The 25,136-nt window shown below is 56.6% G+C and overlaps 1 protein-coding gene across 1 annotated transcript; it reads right to left on the minus strand.

The window, feature by feature from the left end:
• Positions 1-18,174: 18,174 nt before the first annotated feature.
• Positions 18,175-19,154, minus strand: DL89DRAFT_175940 (uncharacterized protein). The gene has a single exon (XM_040883853.1). It carries the CDS (start codon positions 19,078-19,080, stop codon positions 18,193-18,195), a length of 888 nt encoding a protein of 295 aa, XP_040739295.1. The 5' UTR covers positions 19,081-19,154; the 3' UTR covers positions 18,175-18,192.
• Positions 19,155-25,136: the final 5,982 nt, after the last annotated feature.

Raw genomic sequence — 25,136 nt, forward strand, 5'->3', positions numbered from 1 at the left:
TGGCGACGCTGACGGATCCCAAGGACCTGGTACCCTATCTTGATTCGCTGGTGCCTCTGCTGCGCGGTGTGCTTGTGGACCCTGTTCCTGAAACGCGTGCCACGTCGGCCAAGGCCTGGGCTCGCTGGTGCAGAAGCTGGGCGAAACGCAGTTCCCGAGCCTGGTGGCTGACCTAGTGAAGGTGCTCAAGAGCGACGCGTCGGGTGTCGATCGGGCTGGAGCTGCGCAGGGTCTGTCTGAGGTCCTGTCGGGTATCGGCATGGAGCGTCTCGAGGGCCTGGTTCCCGAGATCCTGGCCAACTGCAACTCGTCGCGCGTGCCTGTGCGCGAGGGCTTCATGATGCTGCTGATCTACCTTCCGGTGACGTTCGGCGAGGAGTTCCAGAAGTTCCTGCCGCAGGTGATCCCGCCTGTTCTGTCCGGCTTGGCCGACGAGAACGAGCAGGTCAGAGACGCTGCTGCGCGCCGGCCGCATCCTGGTCATGTCGTATTCCAAGACGGCTGTCGACCAGCTGCTGCCCGAGCTGCTGGCTGGCGTGCAGCACGAGTCGTGGCGCATCCGCCACTCGTCGATCGAGCTGCTCGGAGAGTTCCTGTTCCGGGTCGCCGGTATCAGCGGCAAGCAGGCCGAGAAGGAGCGCGAGGAGGCGCGTGCTCAGTTCTTTGCTGTCCAGGAAGGCGGCGAGGATGGCGAGGATGGCGAGGGTGCTGGCGAAGGCGGCGAGGGTGCTGGTGAGGCTGGCGAGGGCTCTGACGAGGACGAGGACGACGAGCTGGCCATCTCGAAGCAACCTGCGCAACGTGCTGAACGAGAACCTGGGAGCCGAGCGCTGCAACTCTGTGCTGGCGTCGCTGTATGTGGCCCGCAGTGACGTGTCGGCGATGGTGCGCCAGGCGGCGTTCTCAGTGTGGAAGAGCATTGTCAGCCATACGCCACGCACGCTGCGCGAGTGCCTGCCCAAGATCATGGACATTGTGCTGAGCGGTCTGCGGCAGACGAGTACGAGCGCCGCACAACCGCTGCTCGCACTCGGCGACCTTGTGCGCAAGCTGGGCGAGTCGATCATGGCCGAGATTGTGCCGATTCTGGAGAAGGCCCTGTCCGACCAGACTTCTGGAGCAGCCGGTGGCGTGCGCCACGGAGTGTTTATCGGTCTGTCGAGATCCTGCAGTCAGCAGGCAAGTCATACATCGACGTGTATGCTGACGCGATGATCCCGCTGGTCCGCCGCGGCCTGTGCGACGAGGACGCCATGGTGCGCGAGGCGGCAGCCTCAGCCTTTGACAGCCTGCAGCAGGCTGTTGGCCCGAGCATCATTGACTCGGTGGTCCCACCGCTGCTCACAGCGCTGACTGTGCAGCAGGGCGGCGAGGGAGCCAAGGACGCAATTCTCCCGGGCATCAATGCCGAGCACGCGCTCGAGCTCTGCGCGAGCTGATGGCAGTGCGTGCCAACGTGGTGTTCCCGGTCCTGATCCCGACACTGACAGCCAAGCCTGTACAGCGTTCCACGCCCAGGCCCTGGCATCTCTGATCCAGGTGTCTGGCAGCAGCTTGAGCAGGCGGCTGCCGCAGATCCTGGTGTCGCTGTTCGAGTCGCTGCCAGTACACCACGCCAATGGCGATGCCGAGGCGGAGAGTGCCCTGCGCGACACTGTGCGTGTGGTGGTGACTGCGCAGCGCAGGACGAGGACACGCTCGAGGCCCTGATGATGCTGTTCCATGAGTCGGTCAAGATCAACGAGAGCACCAAGCTCAGCGAGGCGCCGGAGGTCGTGTCGCGTGTGGCCGAGGCGTGCTTTGCGCTGGCCGCCATGTGCCAGGCGTTCGGGCCAGGCTCTGCAGCGCGCGGGCGCACTGTGCTTGGTACACATGTGATCGACTGGCTGCGGGTGCTTATTGACCTGCTGGCGTGCCGTCGGATCTGGTGGTCAAGGCGGCCTGGACAGCGCTCGACGCGCTGGTCAAGACTGTGCCCAAGGAGGACTTTGACGGCTATGTCGGCCCGGTGAGCCGCTCAGTGAAGCGGGCTACCGACTCGCTGCCTGTGGGCACCACGACGCTGCCTGGCTTCGATCTGCCCAAGGGCGTGGGCCCGATCCTGCCCATCTACGCCCAGGGTCTGCTGGTTGGCTCGGCCGACTCCAAGGAGCGCGCTGTGCGTGGCATGGCGCGTCTTGTGCGGTTCACGAGCCCTGCAGCCCTGCGGCCGTTCGCGAACTGGCATTACGGGCCGCTGATTCGTATTGTCGAGACCGTCACCCAGCCAACGTCAAGGCAGCGATTCTCAGCACGCTTGGCCTGCTGCTGACGCAGATTCCGGCGCTGATGCGCCCGTTCCTGCCGCAGCTGCAGCGCACGTTTGTGCGTGGCCTGACCGAGCAGGACGATGCAGTCCGCCAGCGTGCTGCCATGGCTCTGTCAGCCTTGATTCCGCTGCAGCCGCGTCTTGATCCGCTGGTCAGTGAGCTGACGGCCGGAATCCGCCAGGCTGAGGCCTTGGCATGCGCCTGCCATGATGAAGGCCATCCGGGCCGTGCTGCGTGCTCCCAACGCGAAGTCGCTCTCTGCCAACAGCGTGCAGGGCATCGAAGACGTCGTTGTTGACAAGGCCAATGGCGATGGTGGACGCCGTCGAGGGCAGCGCCGATTTCCGCTGGCAGGCGCTCAAGAGCGAATGCTTCGGCGCCCTGTGCGCTATGGTGCCTGCCGAGGATGCGTCCGCCTTGTCGAGCAGTACGCGCTGGCCACCTCTGACGACCCGTCAGAGACCCAGGCGCTGAAGCTGCGGGCTATGGCTGCCGCTCTGGCTGCCGCTCCGCAGGTCTTTGCCCAGTCGGAGGCCCTGCAGAGCAGCATTGTTGCTGGCGTCGAGCAGGCGCTTGTGCCCAGCACCTCGGTGCACCAGCCGATGGCTGCTCTTCAGGCCATCGGTGTGGCGAAGTCTGCTTGCTGCAAAGGAGTAGCTACCCCTGGCAGCGCCATTGTCGAGCCGCTGGTGTCTGCGCTGGTGCGTGCTGTCGACCCTGCAACCATGTCGGCCTTTGACTCGGAGACGCAGCAGGCTGCGCTGGCTGCGCTCAAGTCGCTGGCCAAGCGCCGCTACGCAGACCTCATCGAGAGTGTGCGTGACCAGGTCGTCATGGCCGCCATGGCACATGTGCGCGACCGCAACATCCAGGTCAAGCTGGCCGCCGAGCGCTGCGCCCTGTACGCCCTGCGCATGGCGCGCGTGCCGGCCGAGGACTTTGACGGATCCGACGAGCCCTCAAGGCGTATGTCGAGAACATGGGCGGCGCCAGCTCCGAGAAGGGCAAGCAGGTGCTGGACTACCAGCGGCGCGTGCTGAACAAGCTGGCCGAGAGCACCCGCGAGCTCGACTACCTCAGCGACGACGACGAGGACCGGGCTGCCAACCACAATGACGAGGACGACGATGAGGACAATGCCGAGTAACTGCATTTTTCTCCAGGATATTAAACCAACAAGTAAACAAACATTTCTATGTTTACAATGGCGTGGCAGATGCCTTCGCTATTCGCTTTGTAAACGTGCGAATCGTGGCAATTATGTGGTCGGATACTCAGGCTTTGTGGCGTGTGCGCCTTGTCATATATTGACAGGTGCGATGGCCAAGCTGTACATGGTGTGCTTGAGGCAATATGCTATTTTCCTTTTCGCACCGCTGTCTCCCAGGCTTTTGCATCTGCATTTGCATGTGCAAATCCCTCCCCTCAAAAGCAGCGCCTCTCGCTGTGTTGCGCCATGAGATGGCCAAGACATCCTGGCTGCACACTACGTATGGTGCGGCAAATAACATGCAATAGGAGGAGCCCGTACATCTGGTTCTGCAGAGCTGAGAATAAAAGCAGCCGCGGGCGGACCGCGTTTGCTTCGCGCTGTTGCTGAATGGGGACCGGTCGGTGGAGCCAATTAATGGAGATGCGCGCTATTTGGGGGATGTTGGTGATCGCCATTCCTGGCCTTGTTCAGGTCGCTTGCCCCACCAGGGCAAAATGGGCCGCTGAATAAACTGCCGGCGGTGTGGACACGCAAAGCAGATCGCGCTGCACTAGCATTTCCTGGGTAAACGGCGCTGTGCCTGGCTGGTGGTCGACGCTTGCATGGCTCATGGCGGGAGTCTGGTGGACATGGTGCCACTGCGACACACCCGCGGCCAGCATAGAGCGGACACCGGTTTTGATACCGGGCTTCTAGAAGAGAAGGTGTGCCCATGTAGCACACAGGCTGGTGGCAGGCCCCTTGCATTCGGGCTCATTGTCAGGCCATCAAAATCGCGTCAGTGTGGAAGCTGTGTTGAATGTTTTTTTTGGGAATCTGAGTGTGAGACGATGTCGATCCTTCCCGGCCCGCCAACCGGTCCTTCTATTTTTTTTCCTCATACAGCCATTGTTTTGCATCTTGGGCTGCCTTGCCCACAGCGGTCTGCCTGCCTTGCGCGGTTTTTAAGGACGGAGTTCTGGCACAGCCTTCGGCTCCTGATCCTTCACTGCTTTTCGCACTCCTACTCCTCCTTCCCTTCTCTCTCCCTCCTTTTTCGAGCTCCCTTTCGAACCTTTGAGGACACTAAATAGGCCGGTTCTATTACTGCTCCTCTTGCCCCTTCCCCTACAATCCCCGCGTTCCCTGTTACCAGGATACACTTCCTACATATACTCGAAGCGGAAACATAGCACCAACAATGCAGGTCATTATTTCCTTTGTCTTTGCGCTTTTCGTGTTCACTCTGGCCAACATTGGTGTGTCGGCTGCCCCGGTGCCGCAGAAGATTGGCGACGCGCTGGACATCCAGTACAACGCTGCCACCAACCCCTACGCAAACGTCAACTGGTCGCCGTCGCCTGCTGCCCCCACCACCACGGAGGCTGCCGCCGCTAGCTCGGCTGCTCCCGTTGCCTCTGCTGCCCCAGTGACCACCGAGGCTGCTCCCGCCCCAGCCTCCTACTCCACCTCCGCCGCCGCCCCTTCGCCGTCGACCAGCACCGACAGCAGCAAGCCCCTGTGGGGCTTGGCGTACTCGCCGTACAACAACGATGGCTCGTGCCCCGATCAGTCGGCCGTCACCGCCCAGCTGCAGAAGCTGGTCTCTGTCACCGACAACATCCGCCTGTACTCGACCGACTGCTCGCAGCTCGAGTTTGTGCTGAAGGCAATCTCTGAGAACAACCTGAACCTTGGCGTGTACGCCGGCATCTGGACCACGGACGGCGCCTCGCGTGTGCAGTCGGACCTCGAGAGCTTTGTCTCGGCCGTCCATGCGCACCCGGGACTCGTCAAGGGCGTGTCGGTCGGTAACGAGGATCTGTTCAAGGGCATGGCTGAGTCCACCCTGATCGGCTACATCAACCAGGTGCGCTCGCGCCTGCAGTCCGAGGGCCTCGGCAACATCCCCGTGTACACCACCGAGACCGACGCCAAGGTCACCTCGACTCTGATTGACGCCATCGACCTTGTGCAGGTCAACATCTACGCTGTGTTCGATGCCACCTTCACGTCCATCTCCAACTCGGTGCAGTCTGTGATTGCCCGTGCCAACAACATCCGCGGCATGGCAGGCAGCAAGCCTGTCCGCCTCGGCGAGACCGGCTGGGCCTCGGCTGGCACCTCAGGCCCCTGCCCTCTGACCCTCGCCAACCAGCAGCAGTACACTCAGGCGTTCCGCTGCGCCGCCAAGAGCAGCAACCTGGACTACTTCTTCTTCGAGGCGAAGAATGCCGACTGGAAGACGGGCGCGTCCCTGCTTGAGAAGAACTTTGGTGTCTTTGACTCGTCGTTCAACGCCAAGTTCAACCTCAACTCCCTGGGCTCGTGCTAGGCAACTACACCCCCTGCCTTCCATCGCGTGTACTTTTAGCACACATTCTTCACCGTCGACGTATATCTCAGCTTTCTCTCCAACCCCCACCTCCCCTACGTCCTTTTGATATGCTCTACGAACCTCAATGTCTCTTTTCTCTCTCCATTTCTTATGTTTTTTATTATTGGGCTTTTCTTCGTTGACTAGACTTTTCTTTCGTTCGATATGACAATACAATCTGCTTGAATCATCATTCAACTGTGTTCCATGGATCTGTGGAACATGAGGCCGTATCTAGACGAGTTGGGGTAGTTATGTGCCCAACCGAACGTTTCCAGTATAGAAATCTGTCCCCAGTGGTTTCACTGTGCTTGACACCAATACATAGCCTGGTAGTCTTGCTGTCAAGCACCGCGGACATGGCACATTTAGCTTTTGGAGGGAAGAGGTCCCTCTCATATGACCACGTGTAAAGACGCGCACTTGGAAGCAGCCGCCTGGTTGCTTTGTGGGAATCCACGCAGGATGCATGGTGAGCGGCGTGTTCGCATGAGGCCCTTTGACTTAATCTCCTTTCTAGAATGCATGTGGTAGTGGCATCGAGGGCGGGAGGAGCGCGTTGCTATGCACGATGACTCCATTCTTCGTCGCCGCACATATAATATGCCAGTGTACGCTTCGGAGGTTTTCCCGTTATTTCTGGCACGCCCTTAACCCTGGAAGTGACGATAATTAAATATTAAGGAGGCAAACCCGGGGGAGGCTAGAAAGCAAGGGGTGATTTATAAATAGAAAAGCAAGGCTCCGCAGTCCTTACTATTCACCCCCATTTAGCCTGCAAAACGCATATGCACTTTATTAATGTAGAGTCGAGTATGAGCACTAAATCTGCTACCATGTCCTTTTGATGTGAGCAACTGTGCCAGGCTGTATATAAACCAACTTGTTCTCTGGCAGCAATATAATCTACACATCAATTCAAACCTGCATTACCATTCACATTGCATTACACCATCAATACCTCTTCACCCACCTACGATGCTGGCCATCTACTCCACCCTCCTCGCACTTGCACTGACGCTAATAGCAAGCGTTGTCACCGCAAAAACCCCAGAGTCTAACCGACCGCTTTGGGGTCTGTGCTACTCGCCGTACAACAACGACGGATCATGCCCCGCTTATGAGTCAGTCGAAAGCGGTCTGAACGCCGTAGCCGATGTTGCCAAAAACATTCGTCTGTTCTCAACCGACTGCAGCCAGCTCAAGTTTGCACTAAAGGCGATCACAAAGAACGACCTCGACATGGGTGTCTATGCTGGGCTGTGGATCACTGACGGCGACCAACGCAAGAACTCCGATGTGGCTGCTTTCATTGACGCTGCCAAAGCCTACAATTCATCGGGCCTGATCCGCGGCGTATCTGTAGGCAACGAGGAAACATTCAAGAACATGGATTCTGCGCAAGTCGTTGGCCATATCAACGACGTTCGCTCCAAGCTGCGTGGTTCCGGGCTCGGACATATCCCTGTGTACACCACTGATGTTGATAGCCACTTTACGCCGGAAATGGCCAAGGCCAGCGACGTGGTCAACGTTAACGTGTACTCGATGTTTGACGGGAGCCCGATAACCATGGACCAAGCCGTGCAGCGGGTGATTGCCCGCGCCAACCATGTCCGCGATTCGGTTCGCCCAGGGAAAGAAGGTGCGCATCAGCGAGTCGGGATGGGCAGCGGGAGGCAATCTGAAGGGCATGCCGCTGACCTTGGAAAACCAGCAGAGCTACCTGCGCAAGTTCAAGTGTGCTGCCGAGAAGGCAGGCTTCGAGTATTTTTTCTTCGAGGCAAAGAACGCCGACTGGAAGAAGAGCATGAAGCAGGCAGACTACGAGTACAACTTTGGCGTCTTTGACTCCAACTTTGGCCACAAGCTTGACTTTAGCATCAAGTGCTGAAAGCACTGCATAGTCATATTTTTCACATGTAAAACACTTCATCACAACTGCGTATATCATTCAACATAGCACCACATTCTGCATTATGAAAAGGCAATGCCCCGCCCTTCTTGTGGAGAGGTAATCTTGCCCAGGGCCAACGACTAATCAGCAATGATATTGGTAGCTGTGTAGGAGCAAAGTGTCCAAGCTGCATTCATTGCGGAAAAATGTAAAAATAACTGCGCGATGAGGTGAGGTATCGCACGTATGATCCCAAATGCCCCTGCAAAACTTCCAGAAGGCACTGCGCAACAGCTATTTTCGCATCTGCCTCAAGGACTCATGGCCGCCATATATCTGCAATAGGCGTATTCTACACCTGGGCATGGCAAGCGGATTTTCCGACGTCGTGATATCTAAACAAGGGCGATTTGCCCCTTGCGCCCCTCAGCCGACCCGCGGGGCAGCAGCGCTGACACTGGATGAAGTCTAAAAATACTGGCACTCTAGCCGCATGCCGCAGAATGTTCGGATGCATCGCTGTGCGCCATTCGTTTCCGCGCCCACAGCCGGGGGTGGCTGGCTGAGCTTAGTGAAAGACACTTATATAAGCCGGTGCATGCCCAGGGCCAGCTGTGGAGAGGAAAGCAAGGACTTCCTCTTCTTTTTTCTTTTCGGCCACTCTTTTTCTTCACCATGAAGCTGTTTGCGACTCTTGCTCTCCTCCTCGTCTCTGCAGCAGCAGCTGCAGTCCCAGCCAAGCGCCAGGCGCCCGGCATTGGACAGGACGGCTGCAATGCTGCCAAGTGGGGTCCTCTGCTGGTTGGCAAGAAGATCATCCTCCCTAACAGGTGTGTCCACGGCACCCACAACAACGTCTTCTATGCCAAGGGGCTCCCTGAGGGGACCCGCATCATCCCCCCTGGCACTCCTGTCACCGCAGACTACCGCTTCAACCGCCTCAACCTCGAGGTCACTAGCGACTATATTGGTACCAAGGTGTGGTGCGGCTAAACATCTTTGCGGCGCCTACATAGCTTCCCAAGTCGAGGTTTTGATAGCTTGCCCCCATGGCGCTTGTACACCTTGACAATATAATTGACGGTATTGCGAACAATTCATGGTTGCAAAGTGTGGCGTGCAGTATTGACAGAGAAAGCAGTATGCTAAAAAAACATATGGTCTGCCCAAAACCACGTGCAATTGGATATATGGTATACACATGGCCACAACGGAGTGGGGGGTTTAACAACTGCCCCTTGATACTGTCTTCCACTGTCTACCTTATACCCGCACAACCACAGCCATGGACACAAAAGGAAAGTGCATTCTGTTTGTCAGCGGACTCGACCAGGAAGTCACAGAGCAGACACTGCAGGCAGCATTCATCCCGTTTGGCGAGATCGTCGAGGTCAGTCTGCCGCCCGACACGGGGTCCAAGAACCGGCACCGCGGATTCGGATTCATTGAGTTCGAGGAGTCTGATGATGCAGCAGCAGCAATCGACAACATGGAGGGGTCCGAGCTGCAGGGCCGCACCATCACGGTCCGGTATGCGCGCGGCAACGCCAGCTCCCTAGGCGAGATGCTGACAAAGGGCACGCGTGCGATCTTCAACGAGTCGGCGTGGATCGACAAGAACATGCCGGGGATGCAGCCCGCTGGCGCCATGGACACAGAGACGCCGGTGGACAACCCGCATGTGTTTCTGGAGTTTGCTGTGGATGGGAAGCCAAGCGGGCGGGTGGAGATCGAGCTGCGGCGCGATGTGGTTCCTCGCACGGCACAGAACTTTCTGGCGCTGTGCACACGCGAGCGGTCGATCGGGTACCAGGGATCGAAGGTACACCGGATCATTCCAGGGTTCATGATCCAGGGCGGCGATTTCACCAATGGCGACGGGACTGGCGGCAAGTCCATCTACGGCAGCAAGTTTGACGACGAGAACTTTGCACTGAAGCATGACGGCGCTGGAGTCCTGTCGATGGCGAATGCCGGACCCAACACCAACGGCTCGCAGTTCTTCATCACACTGGACAAGACGCCGTGGCTGGATGGCAAGCATGTCGTCTTTGGACGGGTCACCAAAGGCATGGATATTGTGCGGACAGTCGAGGCTCTGGGCGACAAGAACGCGCCCACGCAGCCAAAGAAGCCCATCACCATCTGCAACTGCGGCACTGTATGACGCTTTTCATTTTGTGTGTACCGAAGAATGCTATTTTACTCCTGCGCAGGCTGCTGGTCGTCGCCGACGTCAATGTCGTTGAGGCCCAGATCCTCGTTTTGTTCAAAGGTGCGCTCAAACTCCTCCTCCTTCATGTTGGGGTCGGGATCGGGGGCGTAGATGTTCTGGATGTACGAGTTGGCGACGGGGTCCTCGAGAACCAGCGTCAGCGGGAAGGTCTTGCCATCAGCGGCATCCTGCAGAAGCTGCAGGAAGGCGACAAACTTTTGGCGGCGCTCGGCAGCCACCGAGTCGCCCTCCAGGAACGGCACCCGACGGTCCAGCTCATCGTGCACCTGGCGCAGCAGGCCCTCGACGGTGGTGAAGCGGCCGCCCAGGGTTCCGGGGATCAGGTCCAGATCGATCTCGGGGATAGACAGACCGCTGGTCTCGGACTTGAGGATGTCGCGCGACAGGTCCTCGCGGTCCTCGAGTGTCAGCGTGATGCGCTTGCCCTTGGCGCTGATGGCGCCGCCGCACTTGACCTCGTTGGACTTGTATCCGCAGATGTCGCAGGTGGTCGACATGATGATGACATCCTTGAAGTGCGGGATGTCGATCATCTGCATGCGCGTGTCGCACGGGGCATTGCACGACGAGCAGTTCGCAGGGAACGACAGGACCTCGTTGCTCTCGGAGGCCTCCTTGACAGCACGGATCACGCCCTTGGACGCCTCGGCCTCCTCGCGCATGTCGATGCGGGGGCCACGCGGCTGCTCCTGCTGCTCACCGTCGGCATCGGGGTTGACCATGCCGAGCTCGATCTCCTGCTCATGGGTGCGCTTGTACGTGTGCATGGTAAGCTTGGGGTCGACGTTGGGCACGCACAGGTTCTCGACGTACGAGTTGCCGGTAGGGTCGTCGAGCACCAGGGTGAACGCATGCTCGTGGTCCTCCCCATCCTCGGGCAGGGTCAGGGCGCCACGGAACTTGTCCAGAAGCTTCTCGATCGCCACATAGACCTCGGGCTGCTGCTCCTTGCGCTGCTCCAGACCGATGCTGAGGTCCTCGATGAACCGGTTGATAATGCCCTCGATGGTGGTCAGCGACGAGTGCTGGGCAGGCGGCGCAGCAAAGTCCATCTCGGGGATCGACACCGACGCGGTGCTGTTGCGCACAATCTGGCGGTTGAGGTCACTCTTTGTGGTGCACTTGCACTCGTACCGGTGACCCTTCTCCTGCACGGCCTCGCCGCTCTGCACCTCGTTGTTCTTGAACCCGCAGTGAGCGCACTCGAAAGCCATCACAATGATTGACTTGAAGTGCGGGATGCGCGTCAGCAGCAGCCGTGTCACGCCGTTTTCGTGACACCGCATGCACATGCTCTCGATTTCTGTCGCCGACACATTGGCGTCGAGGTCGGTGAACAGCTGCGTGCCAGCGTTGATCGTGGGCAGAGGCTGCTCGGGCTCTGTTGTCTTGCTCTGGTCCTGTGCGCTCATTTGGGCTGCTGGCTGCTGAAAAAATAAAAGTAAAAATGAATTTGGACAGCAAAGTGAGAAACAGGAGAAAAAATTTTTGCTGGCTTTCCAGAAGACCAGAATCCCTGCGCCGTGAATAGCTGGTGGAAATCCATAGAACGGCCCACTCTACCCGGCCTTCTCGCTGCCGCCAGCACCGTCGTCGCTGGGCTTGCGCCTGGGCATCCACGCGCCCTCAGGCACAATCTTGGCCCACTCGGGGATGCCATGATTACTAATGTGGATTCCGGCCATGATACTCTTGATCTGGTCAATGTGGTCTGCCGCCATGCGTGTGCTGCGTGCGACATCCACCTCCAGCGGCCGGATCTGCCGGGCCATCTGCGGCAGCTGCTGGCCTGCTGCAGACGCCGGGCCCGCCCGCTCGTCTACTGCACCGCTGGTGTCGAGGTCAGAAAACAGCTCCTGGTGCATCCGTGCATCGATCTCGCGCTCAATGCTGATGTCCAAGCCTGCCGAGTCTGCCGAGTCTGGCTCATCAGCATCGTCGCATTCGTCATCAAGAGGCACGTAACTGTCCTCGTCAACAAAGACCGGCTCATCAAAGTCCGAGTCCGAGTCCGAGTCTGAATCGCCGGCGCACTCGTCTTCCGAGCCACTACTATCTCGTGTTTCGGGTTTTGCTGTAGATTCAGCCTCTGTGCCGCTGTGGAGATCCTCTGGTGCTGGTGCTGGTGCTGCTGGCTCTTTTGTGCTCTGCTCGGCCTGCGGTGACATTGGAACCAGTGAAGGAAAAATTAAAAAAGATAATCGGAACCCCAGTTCTGGGCCGGGCCAAAAAGGCATTGGCTCCATAGGCTTGCACCAACCCCGCTGCCGGTTTGTGGGAAGCTGGGTCCCTATCTCGCCACCCTTGCTTCTCTTCTCTGCTCCCAGCTCCTCCCGGCTTTATCACCGAGCTTTTGTTATCTACCCCCTGTCCTTCTCCAACATGGCCAACATCGTCCAGGTCCTGCATACCGTCAAGGAAGTCCGCGAATGGCATGCGGCTCAGCGCCAGGCCAACAAAACGGTCGGCTTTGTGGCCACCATGGGCGCCCTGCACAGCGGGCACCTGAACCTGGTCCAGCAAGCATCGTGCGAATCCGGCTCGGTAATCGTCAGCATCTTTGTGAACCCCGCACAATTCGCGCCGCACGAGGACCTGGATCAGTACCCGCGCACGCTCGACGCTGACGTGGCAAAGCTGACAGAGTTTGCCCAGACCGCCACAGGCCAGGCGTTTGCTGTGTTTGCTCCATCCGTCAGCGAGATGTACCCACGCGGAATCACCACTCACCGTGACCAGCAAAAGGGCACGTTCGTCGAGGTGCTTGGGCTCAGCGAGATGCTGGAGGGCGGCACGCGCCCGCATTTCTTCCGCGGCGTAGCCACGGTTGTCAGCAGGCTGTTCCATATCACCATGCCCGACAAGGCGTTCTTTGGCCAGAAGGACGTGCAGCAGTGCTGTGTGCTGCGCGCTATGGTGCGCGATCTGCATTTCCCTGTCGAGCTGCGTATCGGCGCGACTGTGCGCGACCCCACTGATGGCCTGGCATTGAGCAGCCGCAATGTCTATCTGACGGAGGACCAGCGCAAGAGAGCCCCGGCTTTTTATCGCGGACTGTGCAAAGCCAAGGCGCTGTTCGAGTCTGGCGTGTTGGATCGCGATGAGCTTGTTGGTGCTGTCATCAAGGAGGCTGCCACGCAGGATCTTGAGATTGAGTACATCAGCCTCAGCGACCCAGATACCCTGGAGGAGGTCGACAGTGTCACTAGCTCAGGTGCTATCCTTTCGGGCGCCTGGAGAATGGGCACCACCCGCCTCATTGACAACATGCTCATCGGCTTCGAATTCTAGACGCAATAAATGCCATTCTGCATGTGACTACCGTCTTCAGTACATTACATGCTTGAGTCGGTAGACACTGGCATAAGGCTTTGTGCCAAGCACTAAACCCCGAGCCAGGTGTGCGATGATGGACGATCTGGCGCTGATTCGCATTACGATACTCAGCCTTGGATCTTTGAGGCGCACAATGGCCACTTGCCCCCTGGCGCATCGCTTTCATCATACTGTTGTGGTGTGGTGCTGGAGATGATAAAAGGCTGGCCCTTGGCATCCGTTGTCTTCTCTCTCTCTCTCTCTCTCTCTCTCTCTCTCTCTCTCTCTCTCTCTCTCTCTCTCTCTCTCTCTCTCTCTCTCTCTCTCTGTTCTTGCTGAATAGAAACCTTCAAACCACCTTTTCACAACATTACTACTCACACCAAACAACATCTGGGATTGCTAATCATAAGCACTCGGCCATAACGCATGCAGGTGTCGTAAAACACGAATTTGCTCACTTTGCGCTGGATACATCAAAATACCGCATTTGCATTATTCGTAGCCAGACATGTCTTTTACGGCACTTCAATCCGCTGGGATAGCCGAGCCTATCTTTGCTCTTGTGTTCGAGGATTATCTTCGGAACCCCCTTTATTCTCACCATGACTACAACACCACGCTAGTGACCATGAGTGACGCGCTTCCCGAGGTTCGCACATCCATCTATGACGCATACCGACGCAAGGCGCTGATTTTCTACAAAGGTGAAGGCGTGGTCGACTCAAACCTGGAAAAAATCGATCTCATGGGTGAAGCTGATATTCAGATCGAACAGCGCCGCCTAGCACGAGTCGATGAGGTCGTTATTAGCCTGTGCGAGGAGAACGTGTCCCTGCGAGACGCATACACGAGTTTGCTGTCGCTGGATCCGCTCAAAGCACCATGGACATCAGTTAAGACACTGAGCCTGTTTATTGACAGCGAGGAAGCTGACGATGGATTCCCAGCCGATCTCAATGCACAGCTAGCAGATGCCTTTCCAAACCTTGAGACTGTAATCTTCAATAGCTCAGGCTTTCGTGTTGGTGAAGAGTTCTTTGTCAACGAGTTCTTGGTGCCATTCAAGGGGCAACTGAAGAGTCTCTACCTCCTGCAGCATCTCACCCATGATGGTATGATATCATTACTTTTCTCGCCAGATAACTTTGACTACTCGCTGCTAGAAGGTCTTCGATCGCTTGTTGTCAGCAGGGATGCCATCCAAGGAAACTTTTCGGATCCCAACTTGCCACACGATTTTAGCCAAATAGCGCTTCAGCAGTTGCCAGAAACATTGGATTACTTTGAGTTGGCGCAGTGGGGACACGGAGAGTTCGACTTTAGCGGGAACCTGAGCTTTGGCAATATCACAGTGTTGAACTTGGCCGGGGTTCTCGTCGAGCCCCATGCTGCTGACTGGATTGGTAACCTCCCTAGGCTCCGCCACCTTTCCATCGGTTTGTATTTTGAGTGTGATCCACTTATGATCCACCCCTATAGAGCGCTGGCTGAGAGTGGCGACATTAGCAAGCCGCTTCATACGTGCCTCGAATATCTTGCAGTTTTTGACCATCGAGTGATGGGTGAGGGACTGTACGATCTCGAGCAGTATCCATACGACCTTGAGGACAACGATGTCGCCAGTATTGCTGAGTTTGTGGTGCGCGTTCCCAGCCTCGTCACATTTGCAACTAACCCATTTGTTTTGGAGGGGGTGAAACATATGGTCAATTTCTACATTGGTATCCCCTATAACAGCCCCTACACCAGGCACTGCAAGGACATCCATTTCAAAGAGATAGGATACGCTCGACAGGAGATTCGCAGATTTAGTAGCGAGTATGACTCGACTATATCAGACTTGGCGGATGGCAGCTACGAGTTTGATATTTCAGTACTAGCAGATAGCCCGAGCGGTGACTTGGGTATGTCAGAGCTGGAGTATGACACAAGCAAAGAGTATAGCTTTGACTGGGTGGCTGACTATTCCGAATAATATACTGGCTGCCATAGAGTCTACAGAATATAACCAACACTACCTTATGCACGGATACAGTATGAGCACTTCAGCTATATACATTGCTCTCCCTCGTTAGTCTACTCGACTGGATCAGGTGTCGATTATAATGTAGCCTGCACGACTGATGTTGTCCCCACAATGGCGTTTGGCTAGTTTATGAATGCGTCAAAAAGCCCCTGTAGCCTAAAAATAAATACCCTTTTGGACAGCATTCCTTTCCGGTATTCTTACTATGACATCGGTCGCTCAGCAGATCCCGAGTATTATTCTTGAGAAGGTCATTGGCTATGCACTTTATGCAACAGGTGCCGCAGAGCCTCCTTACCACCACTGCATCTGTTTCCCATATCGCCATGCGGTGCTGCTGCTTGGCGTGTGTCGCTGGTGGAGGAGTTTGGCATTGAGCACTGTCTACTGCGAAGTATACTGGTGTAACGACCCTGAGTGCAGCCTCTGTGCAGGCTGCAGAAGGAACGGCTGCTCCTCACTTAGGACATTCGCGGATGCGCTAGGATCTGGGCATCTAGGCTTTGCAAGAATAGCAAAGATACACTGTCGGATCGAGGATATAGCAAGCGGTGCTGCTATCGATACTCTTAGAAATGCAGCATTTGCAGGGCTCGCTGTCCCTGGAGTGAGGAGCCTCGAGTTCCACTTCAGCAGCATCACCGACCGTAGCAAGTTCATCTTGCTCAGCGAAACAGCACCTGCAGTACTGTTCTGCGACGAAATTCGGCGGATGTTCCCAGGTGCCCATAGCGTTGCGGTCTCAGATCTGGCATTCCAATACTGGCACTACCACGAGACTTTCATAAAGCGACTGCTCTCTGGGCTATTCGCCGGTATTCCTTCGGTGCACACAATCGGTGCCTACCCTGCTCTTGACAAGGTGCTGTCAGTTAATCCTACCAGTATCCGTAGCTTATCGGTAGGAGGTGTATGGCCAACGGAACCGAAAATCGAGCTCATCCGTCGCCATTCAGAAACGCTCGAATACCTCTGTGTCTCGGATGATACACCTGAAGCTTTCCGCGACATTCTTGTCCGACATGACGGCAGGCCTATCGAATATCCTCGTGTACGGACACTCATTCTAGATCTAGATACGCTCATGTATACCAGGAAGCAGGTGGTGTATCAGTCCCCTGAGGGAACGCCATTCCCGTCCCTCCAGCATCTTGTGTGCATTCCAGAGTACCCATTCGCAAACGACATTCTCTTCAGAGGAAACGAGGATAGGCTGGAGGTTGTCCGCATACATGTTACACCCCCGGTTATTAGGGCACTCACTCGCGACGGCGTAGCTAGAATCGGACGGTTCCCAGCACTGCATTTCGCGGAGGTGACCATGCTGGACACTGACAGCGACGACTACATGCAGCTTGATCCTGACGGTTATGATAGCGATGATAGTGACAGTAGTTTCATATCTGCGTACCACTATCAGGGATATGAAAGTGACATGGCGCAGTTGATATTCAGCATGGGACAAAATGCTCGAATCGTCAAAAGCACCAATTACTTCACAGATTTCAGCTCCGTGCAGCTACAATATTCGGATATTGGGCGCTATATCAAGGTTCTTGATATGAGATTCATTGGCTTTACTCTTGGCCAACAGCTCGAGCTAATCAAACACCTCACCTGCCTGACACACTTCGGTGCCAGTCTACAAGTAACAGACGATCTACATGGTTACAGTATCCACCATATTAAATGCCGGGGACCATGCACGCAAAAACCTGGATATAGCGACAGAATCAGAAGCATGCGCGGCCGCTATTTACCTTACTTTGTCCGCGACCATCTGGGTCAACTATCCAGCGTGTTGTTTGATATCCAAGCACATTATGACATCCAGTACCCGGCTTCTGAGAGTCTTGTCCAGATATTCGGTGATATTTCCGGTAAGCAGGACCAGTGGGCACATCTAGCATCTTATGCCGTGCTTATGTTGCTTTGCCCCTCGCTGAACTCTGTTCAGGAATGCAAGAAGGGAACTGCTCTGCACCGCAAATCTGACACGCCCGATTTTGAATGGATGTTTGATAGACAGACAATGATGTGCTTTGATTCCTTCTCCAGGGCCACTAAAAAAGTTCAAGAGTCAAGCAACACATCAAAGTAGAAGCGAATATATTTAGAAATAAAGCTATTGCGGGTTTGCAGGTCTGCCGTCAGATGCACATGTAAACCGCTTGGGCTTGAATCGCTGTTAAATTCGTAGCAACAGCGGTCGCGACATGCACATCAGCCGAATTCCGCGGATGCAGTGTCCCAGTGGAAGGGTGCTTAGGACAACCATGGTCAGCGCTTGCACTGGTATCCACAACAGTAGATGCACCCGGATAATGATCTCGAGCGGTCCCAGGCCATAGATTGGTAGCAAGTCTGACGGCCATGTCAGCAGATGGGCTGAAACTACAAATACAAAAGGTAGGAGGACAAATAACTGCGGGGAAGACAACAGGACTGACAGGACCACCAGCGGTATGAAGTGATGTCGGGATTTGCTTGTGTGCACTGAGTGCAAGTAGCGAGGCAGAATTAGTCCCCACAGTGCTATTGCCTGCCAAACCATGGTCCACACTTTGATTGAGAAATGCAGCTGCACCAGAACGATGAGCAGGGGTGTTTTGAAATGCGTAGTCGACAACAACAGGAAAATAGACACACTGATGTTAGTGCGCAGCAGTATTTGCCCCCTACTTGAGGATTCCTTTGGAGGAGAACCAGAACAAAATGGGTATGGTTTGGCGAAATGCAACATAGTATATGAAACGGTTGTAAGATGCACAGCCCCTTCTTTAGTACTAGGCGTATGTTGAATCCTGTGGAATTAATGAAAGGCGTAGTATGAGGGTCTAGTGCTGGATCTGGATAATGGTACCGTCTTGGATCTGGTGGTTGACTCTATCGATGATAGCCTGAGCAAAGTGGGCATCCCCAAAGCCACCCACGCCTGGGAAATCGTCAAAGCCAGGGAACCGCCCTGGGCCGGCAGGGAAAACAGGGCCAGCAAAACCAATAGGGCCGACTGGATCAGCAGGACCAGGGAAGCCACCAGCACCATGGGGGCCCGGCGGACCGGCAAGGCCTTCAGGGCCCGGAGGACCGGCAGGTCCTGGAGCAGGACCAGGGCCAAAGCCAGGCCCCGGAGCGGGACCAGGTCCTGGAGCAGGACCGATATTAGGCTCAGGGCCAGCGCCAGGTCCCGGAGCAGGACCAGGACCAACGCCAGGTCCCGGAGCAGGACCAGGACCAACGCCAGGTCCCGGAGCAGGACCAGGACCAACACCAGGTCCTGGAGCAGGACCAGGGCCGGCATCAGGCCCAGGAGCAGGACCAGGTCCCGGAGCGGGACCAACATTAGGCTCAGGGCCAACACCAGGTCCCGGAGCAGGTCCAGCGCCAGGTCCAGGAGCAGGTCCAACGCCAGGAGCAGGACCGGCACCAGGAGCAGGTCCTGGACCAGGACCAATGTTAGGCTCAGGGCCAGCGCCAGGTCCCGGAACAGGTCCAGGGCCAGCGCCAGGGCCAGGAGCAGGTCCAGCTCCAGGTCCCGGAGCAGGGCCGGCACCGGTATCAGGTCCAGGTCCTGGGGCGGGTCCAGCTCCAACACCGGCGCCAGAGGCTGGGCCAGGACCAACACCAGCGCCTGCCTGAGCAGCATCAGCAGGGACGTCATTACCCAGGGGAGCCGCAAGGGCCATCGAGGTAGCGGCAAGGAGGATGAGCGAGATCGAACGCATTATAAAGGGACGTGGAGGATACACGAATTAAGGAAGAGCTATTGGCATGAGGAGCAACCACAACATCCAAAGGAATCTTCGCTTATATAGCCAATTCACTGACTGGAGACACGCTTTCACAGAGGCCAGCGACAGCATTCGAAAGTAACCGGCAGATGGCTTAGTCTGCAGACAAGGTACATGCCATCCTTATGCACTGGAAGGCGTGCGAGGGCGGCTCAATGTGCGCAATGACGTTGTGCGCATTCCTTTTACACACTACAAAGCGTGTAAATAGCTGGCCATATTTGTGTTAGCCACATATACAGATACTTTGAAGGAACTGAGAAACAACGGCGCTGCAACGTGGAGTTGAGAGATGTCAACAGACGAATTGCGCCATGAGCTCCATCGAACTAGTAGTCAAGTGCGCAACTCTCGTATGAACAGCCAGCAATTCATTCTGCAGCTGCATTGTTGCAGTCAGCCTCGCTCTCGTTTTCGGTGTCCAAGCCGTTGCTGGCCTCCCGCCACGCCGCTCTCTCAGCGGGACCATTGACTTTATGCCAGTGACAGAAAACACGAACAATGGCTGTGTGCATGCACGTGATGTGTTCCTAAAGAATGCCAGCATACTGTCAATTTCCAATGCCGAAAACTGCAAAAGCTAAAAACCATGGGTCCTTGAATTCCTAGCGCTCGGCATCACAACGAAAGCGACAGAGATGCGGCGGTTGTTGCACTCGAGAAGAGCTGGAGACAACTTAGTCGAACAGACCGAAGCCCATGTCGTCGTCGGACTCCTCCTCCTCCTCGGCAGCGGCCTCCTCAGCGGCAGCGGCACCAGCAGCGGGGGCAGCGGTGGCGGCGGCGGCGGCAGCAGCAGCGGCAAGGGCCTCGGGGTTAGCGAGCAGCTCCTTGATCTATAGCGATAAGACAGCGGGTGGGTGTCGTCGTTAGCAAACACAGATGTTTCTGGGGAATGCAGAGTCCAGCAGCATAGCGGGCTGCTTGTGTGATGGCCTCAGGAAAAAATTAGAGTATTTGGAAATCACAGGCTTCCTCATAGATTGTTCACGTATTTGAACATCATTGGCAGCATACACACAAGCATGGTACAGTGTGGCATAGACAGCAGATACTTACCGACTCGGCAGCCTCGATGGTGTAGTCGGTGGCGACCGAAACAGCCAGGATGTCCTTGAACTGGTTGATGAGGATGTGGGGGACAGCGGGCAGAGCCAGGTAGTTGGTGGCGAGCGAGATGGCGGCGATGGCGGTGATGTTCTCGACAACGCGCTTGATCAGGTCCTCCTCGGTGATGTCCAGAACAGCCGGCGAGAAAGTGGTGCCGTTGTCGTAGATCTGGGTGACAGACATACCGTAGGTGAAGGGCGAGATGTTCAGCTTGTTGAGCAGGGTAGCCTCGGAAGCACCGACCTTGTCACCGATGTGGACAAGATGCACGTCCTGGGTGATCTCAATGGTACCACGGGCAATCTTGGTGGGGATACCGAGGGCCTGGAAGAACGAGGTCTGTCCGGGCTCCATACCAGTGTTACCGGCAGGGACGAACACATCGACCGGGGCAAGAGCACCGGCACGAGCGGGGGCAGCGACACGGTTAGCGATGATGAGCTCGCGGACCTCCTTGAGGTCGCCGTTGGTGAAGACGAAACCGATGTTGCCCTTGACGAACGGGGCAAGGAACTCCAGAGCCTCGTTGTCCTGACCCAGGATCTTCAGGGCACGGCGGACCATGGTGTTCTTGCCCATGAGGACCTCAGCCACACCGCGCAGGGAGCGACGGATCATGTGCATCTGCTGCGAACCGACATTGTCGACGTTGACAACGAAGATCGACTTGTACGAAGTCAGCAGGTTCTCGAGCTTGGTGAAGTAAGCGGCCTTCTTCTCTCCCTTGGACGACATCTTTGAATTAGTGTTCGTGGGGTTTTTGGCGGTAATGCGCTAAAAATTTAAAGAGCTACAGGATTCAAGTTGGATGGTCGAAATTTGCGGGTGGGTTTAGTCCAAAAATTCGCTGTCGCATCTATTGACGGTGCCGATTCTGCCACCGGCGCAGGCGAATCCATCGTCGCCCTGCCTCCTGCTGCTCCGCGCCCGGATACTCAAAAATTAGATACGCACCTAGACTGCAAAAAGATTGAACGAATTCAAAAAGAAAAGGGTGAGCTCGAGCGCGGGCCGAATATATTGGGTGTTTTGCCTGTGCCGCCCGCAAAGCGCCAGTACCTGATCACAGAAATCAGTCAATCACCGGGCGGGCTGATCACCAGTGCTCCGGGCCAGAGTAGGCTGAGGATTTTCTGCGAGGGCATGGACGTGGTGCCCTCCTGTGCGACCTCGCCTAATTTTCTCTTCTCTCTCCACACACAGCAACGTTTATTAACCCCTCGCTCGTCTCACGTCTCCAGGCAATATATTGGCATTATCGCTTCTTCCCACATACGTGGCCCCTTGCTTCCAGCACTCTAATTTGGCTCTACTCGACCCCGCTGAGTTTCCCTAAAACCCCTTGTCTCGCCTTGCACTCTTGGCGCTGTTTCTTCTCGCTCCCTACCACCTGTTTTTACTTCAATCTCTAGCACTATCTGGGAACATATCTGACCATGGAGGAAGAAGAAGGACCGGCGTTCATGTCGTTCAGCGGAGCTCCTGGCGAGGATGTCAGCGAGTTTGTCACCAGCGTCGAAGCATTGCGCAAAAACTTCAAATGGTCCAGCCAAGTCGCATATTGCTATGCGCGGACAATGATCAAAGGCGACGCGCGCAAGACGTTGCCGCTAGTGCGTACTGCAGCGGACAAGCCGACCGAGACCGGCCCTGCGGCCAAGACCAGCAAGCCAGCAGAGGAGGTAGTTGGTCCATCGTCGTGGAACAACCTGAAGGCAGCGCTGCTGCTCGAGTACTCTGATGCGTATGTGCACGAGCGGCAGCTGAGGGATCTGCTGAGCATCCGGCAGCTCGCGGGGGAGTCTGGGTCCGAGTACTCGGAGAGATTCATCGACACAGTCTCAACATTGGTGGTCGATCATGCCCTGGACACGCAGGTGCTGACGCAGCTCTACATGATGGGCCTGCGCAACTTGGCGGTCCGGATGCAGCTGACGCTGCGTCGGCCCAACAGCATCGACAAGGCCATCGGGTTTGTGGCGCCCGATCAGATGTACAGGATAGCCAAGGTTGTGCCGCTGCTGGCTCCGCCACCGTTGGGGAACCTGGACGCCGACACGCCAAACATGGCGGACCAGTTCAGCAAAAGCCACCAGCCCGCCGAGCTTTTGCTGGCCAGCCCAGCGACGTTTGACGAGCCCGAGAGCTTCGACGGAAGCACGCGAGACATGACACCCGATACGCTGGCATGCACGTTCACACTCCCCGCACTCAAATATGACTCGGACGAAGAAGAGGACGATGCCGGAGAGGCACTGCGTACAGTTGATGGGAAAAGTGCAGGGATGGTGCGGGGTGCAACATCAAACGGTGCGACGTTTTCGCTGGACGACGACGACGCGGGGTACTCCAATATGCAGTACAGCAGCGGCAACGGCACTGTTTCTCGGACGCGCGCGCAATCGTCGTCACCGTGGCTCACTGGGCAGCAGCAGACGCAGGGACATGGCTCGGGTATGTTTTCGCCTGACACGTACCAAGGCGCCCGGCAGCAGCACCATCGCCAAAGCATGTCGGTATATAGCAGGGCCGAATCTGCCCTGGGCTCAGAGACCAATGGTGGCTACCAGCTCAACTCGATGCACCGCTACAGCACGCAGCCACGGTCGTCCTCATCGGCGTCGCTGCAGGCCGCGCGCGGGTCAGTGTTCCGCACATTTGACCTCAGCAGCGGTGGTGAGGACGGGCCATTGTCGGGGCTTCCGCCATACCCGCCCTCGGCAGCTGACCGTGCGCCCTCGGCGTCTAGCAGCAACGGCGACGGCGAGAAGGACGTCAAGTCTGCGGCTGATCTCAACTGCTTAGCAGATCAGCTCGAGCACCTGTCGAGCATGCTGCGTGTGCAGTCGGACGCACGGCGTAGGCGGCCCCGGCTGTGCTACAGATGCCGGCAAAAGGGCCATCTGGCGGCCGATTGCCCCGCTGCCGGAAGATATTGTAGTGCCGAACCAGCAGCAGCGCGAGAAGCTGGGTCTGCCTGTGACTAGCACCCAGCAACAGCAACCGCAGCAGCAGAGCCACGGAACACTTTCGAGGGCCAATACGCTGCCGTCGGGTCGGTCATCGAGAGCATCGAGCAGGGCAGGTGTTGCCAACGGCGGTCGCAATAGCGGTAATAGCGCCCAGGGCAATGGCCAGAGCAATGGCAGCAGCCGCCGTAGACACACGCATTCGCGCAATCGTCCGGCCAAGCAGGCAGTCTAGGAGCACTGCTTTTCCTGTTTACCTTATCCATTTGTACGTGCAAGAATCAATTTAACCTATGGCAGGATTTTTCCTGTCCAAATGGCCCCGTCCATCCGCCAGAGCGTGTCTGCATAGTGTGCCTGTGCCTATAGCCCTTTGTGGCGACGATGGGTATGCCGCTTCTTTCCTGTGTCGATAGTCCTTCAGGGCCAGAAAAACCGGAGGCCACGGGGGCTCGGGGGGCGCGAACGGACCGGCTCGGGGCTCAAAGCATCCCCCGCTCTGCGCCTGCGACTTTGGATCTGCAAACACGGGCTAGTGGCTCGTGAACAAGTGTCTTTATTTGCTGCACTAGCACGTCGGAGCCCGACAGCAGCACAGGCTAATCCTGCTTTGTGACAGCGGCTGTGCGGCTCAGGGGGAAGGCGGCAAGTAACGGAGCAGAGCCGGCTATAAAACACAAGCACAAGGCCGCCCACTGAACGCCCACACATATTCCTCTTCTCGCCAGCCTCCCTTTTCTCTTTTTGAGCACACACTTTATTTCCAGGCAATGCAGATTTCCGGCAAGGTAGCAGTCATCACCGGCGGGTCGCGCGGCTTCGGTAAGCGTCTGGCTGAGATGATCACCGACAAGGGCGGCAAGGTCGTGCTCGGCGATATCCTCGAGATTGGCCAGCAGGTTGCCGAGCAGCTCAACGCCCAGCACGGAAAGAAGGTCGCGGTATTCCAAAAGTGCGACGTCACAAAGTTCTCCGATATCTCCGCCCTGGTCGACCGCGCTGTCAGCGAATTTGGCGTCCTCGACATCATGGTCAACAACGCGGGCATCGGCGGCAGTGTGCCGTGGGCGGAAGACGACGGCCAGGCGCTGTCACGCACCATCGACGTTAACCTGAAGGCGCCCATCGAGGGCACCCGGGTTGCTGTGCGCTATTTCATGGAGAACGCTCGCCGCGGCTGTGTCGTCAATGTGTCGTCGATGATGGGCTTCTTCCCGGCAGAATTTGGCCCTGTGTACGGTGCGACCAAGAGCGGAGTGGTCAACTTTACGGCGTCATGCGCGACCCTGGCGCTGCTCGATCAGCCGATTCATGTCAATGCGGTGGCGCCCAACTTTGCAGATACCGATATGGGCAGAGACGCCAAGCTGGGTGGCGACAACAAGATCTTTGAGAAGAACGGCATGCTGACTGTCGATGAGGTTGTTGTCGAAATGGTCCGGTGCATTGAGGATGAGACTCTGGCGGGCGACACCATCAAGATTTTGGCTGGATTCAAGCCGCTGGTGCACAAGGGCCGCAAGGCGGTGCCGTCAGGCATCATCACCAAGCCCAAGTCCAAGCTCTAGATAACTGTCATATCCATGTACTGTAATTCTATTACTGAGTTCCAATATGGCACTGTAGTTGAATATCTGGTAGAATCGCCTATGCCCGTCCTGCCATCTGCTACATTTCCAGCTATGCAACCCAAACAGGCACCCTTTTATGCGACTTCCAATATCACTGTAGTAGCAGCCCGATCATCGGTCCAGCACAGTATGTGGGACATGTACAGCTCCACATGCATGTACTATATTAGCACTGCTTTTGACTAGGCTAAGCAATCATATTCAGTCCGTCAAGCGGTTAATAAATCTGATTATTATGTCGCCAAATAGGAACAAGACGAATGACTATATGGATAGGGCG

This window comes from Linderina pennispora (genome assembly GCF_002104995.1).
Source record: "Linderina pennispora strain ATCC 12442 chromosome Unknown DL89scaffold_85, whole genome shotgun sequence".
NCBI classification, from domain to species: Eukaryota; Fungi; Kickxellomycota; class Kickxellomycetes; order Kickxellales; family Kickxellaceae; genus Linderina; species Linderina pennispora.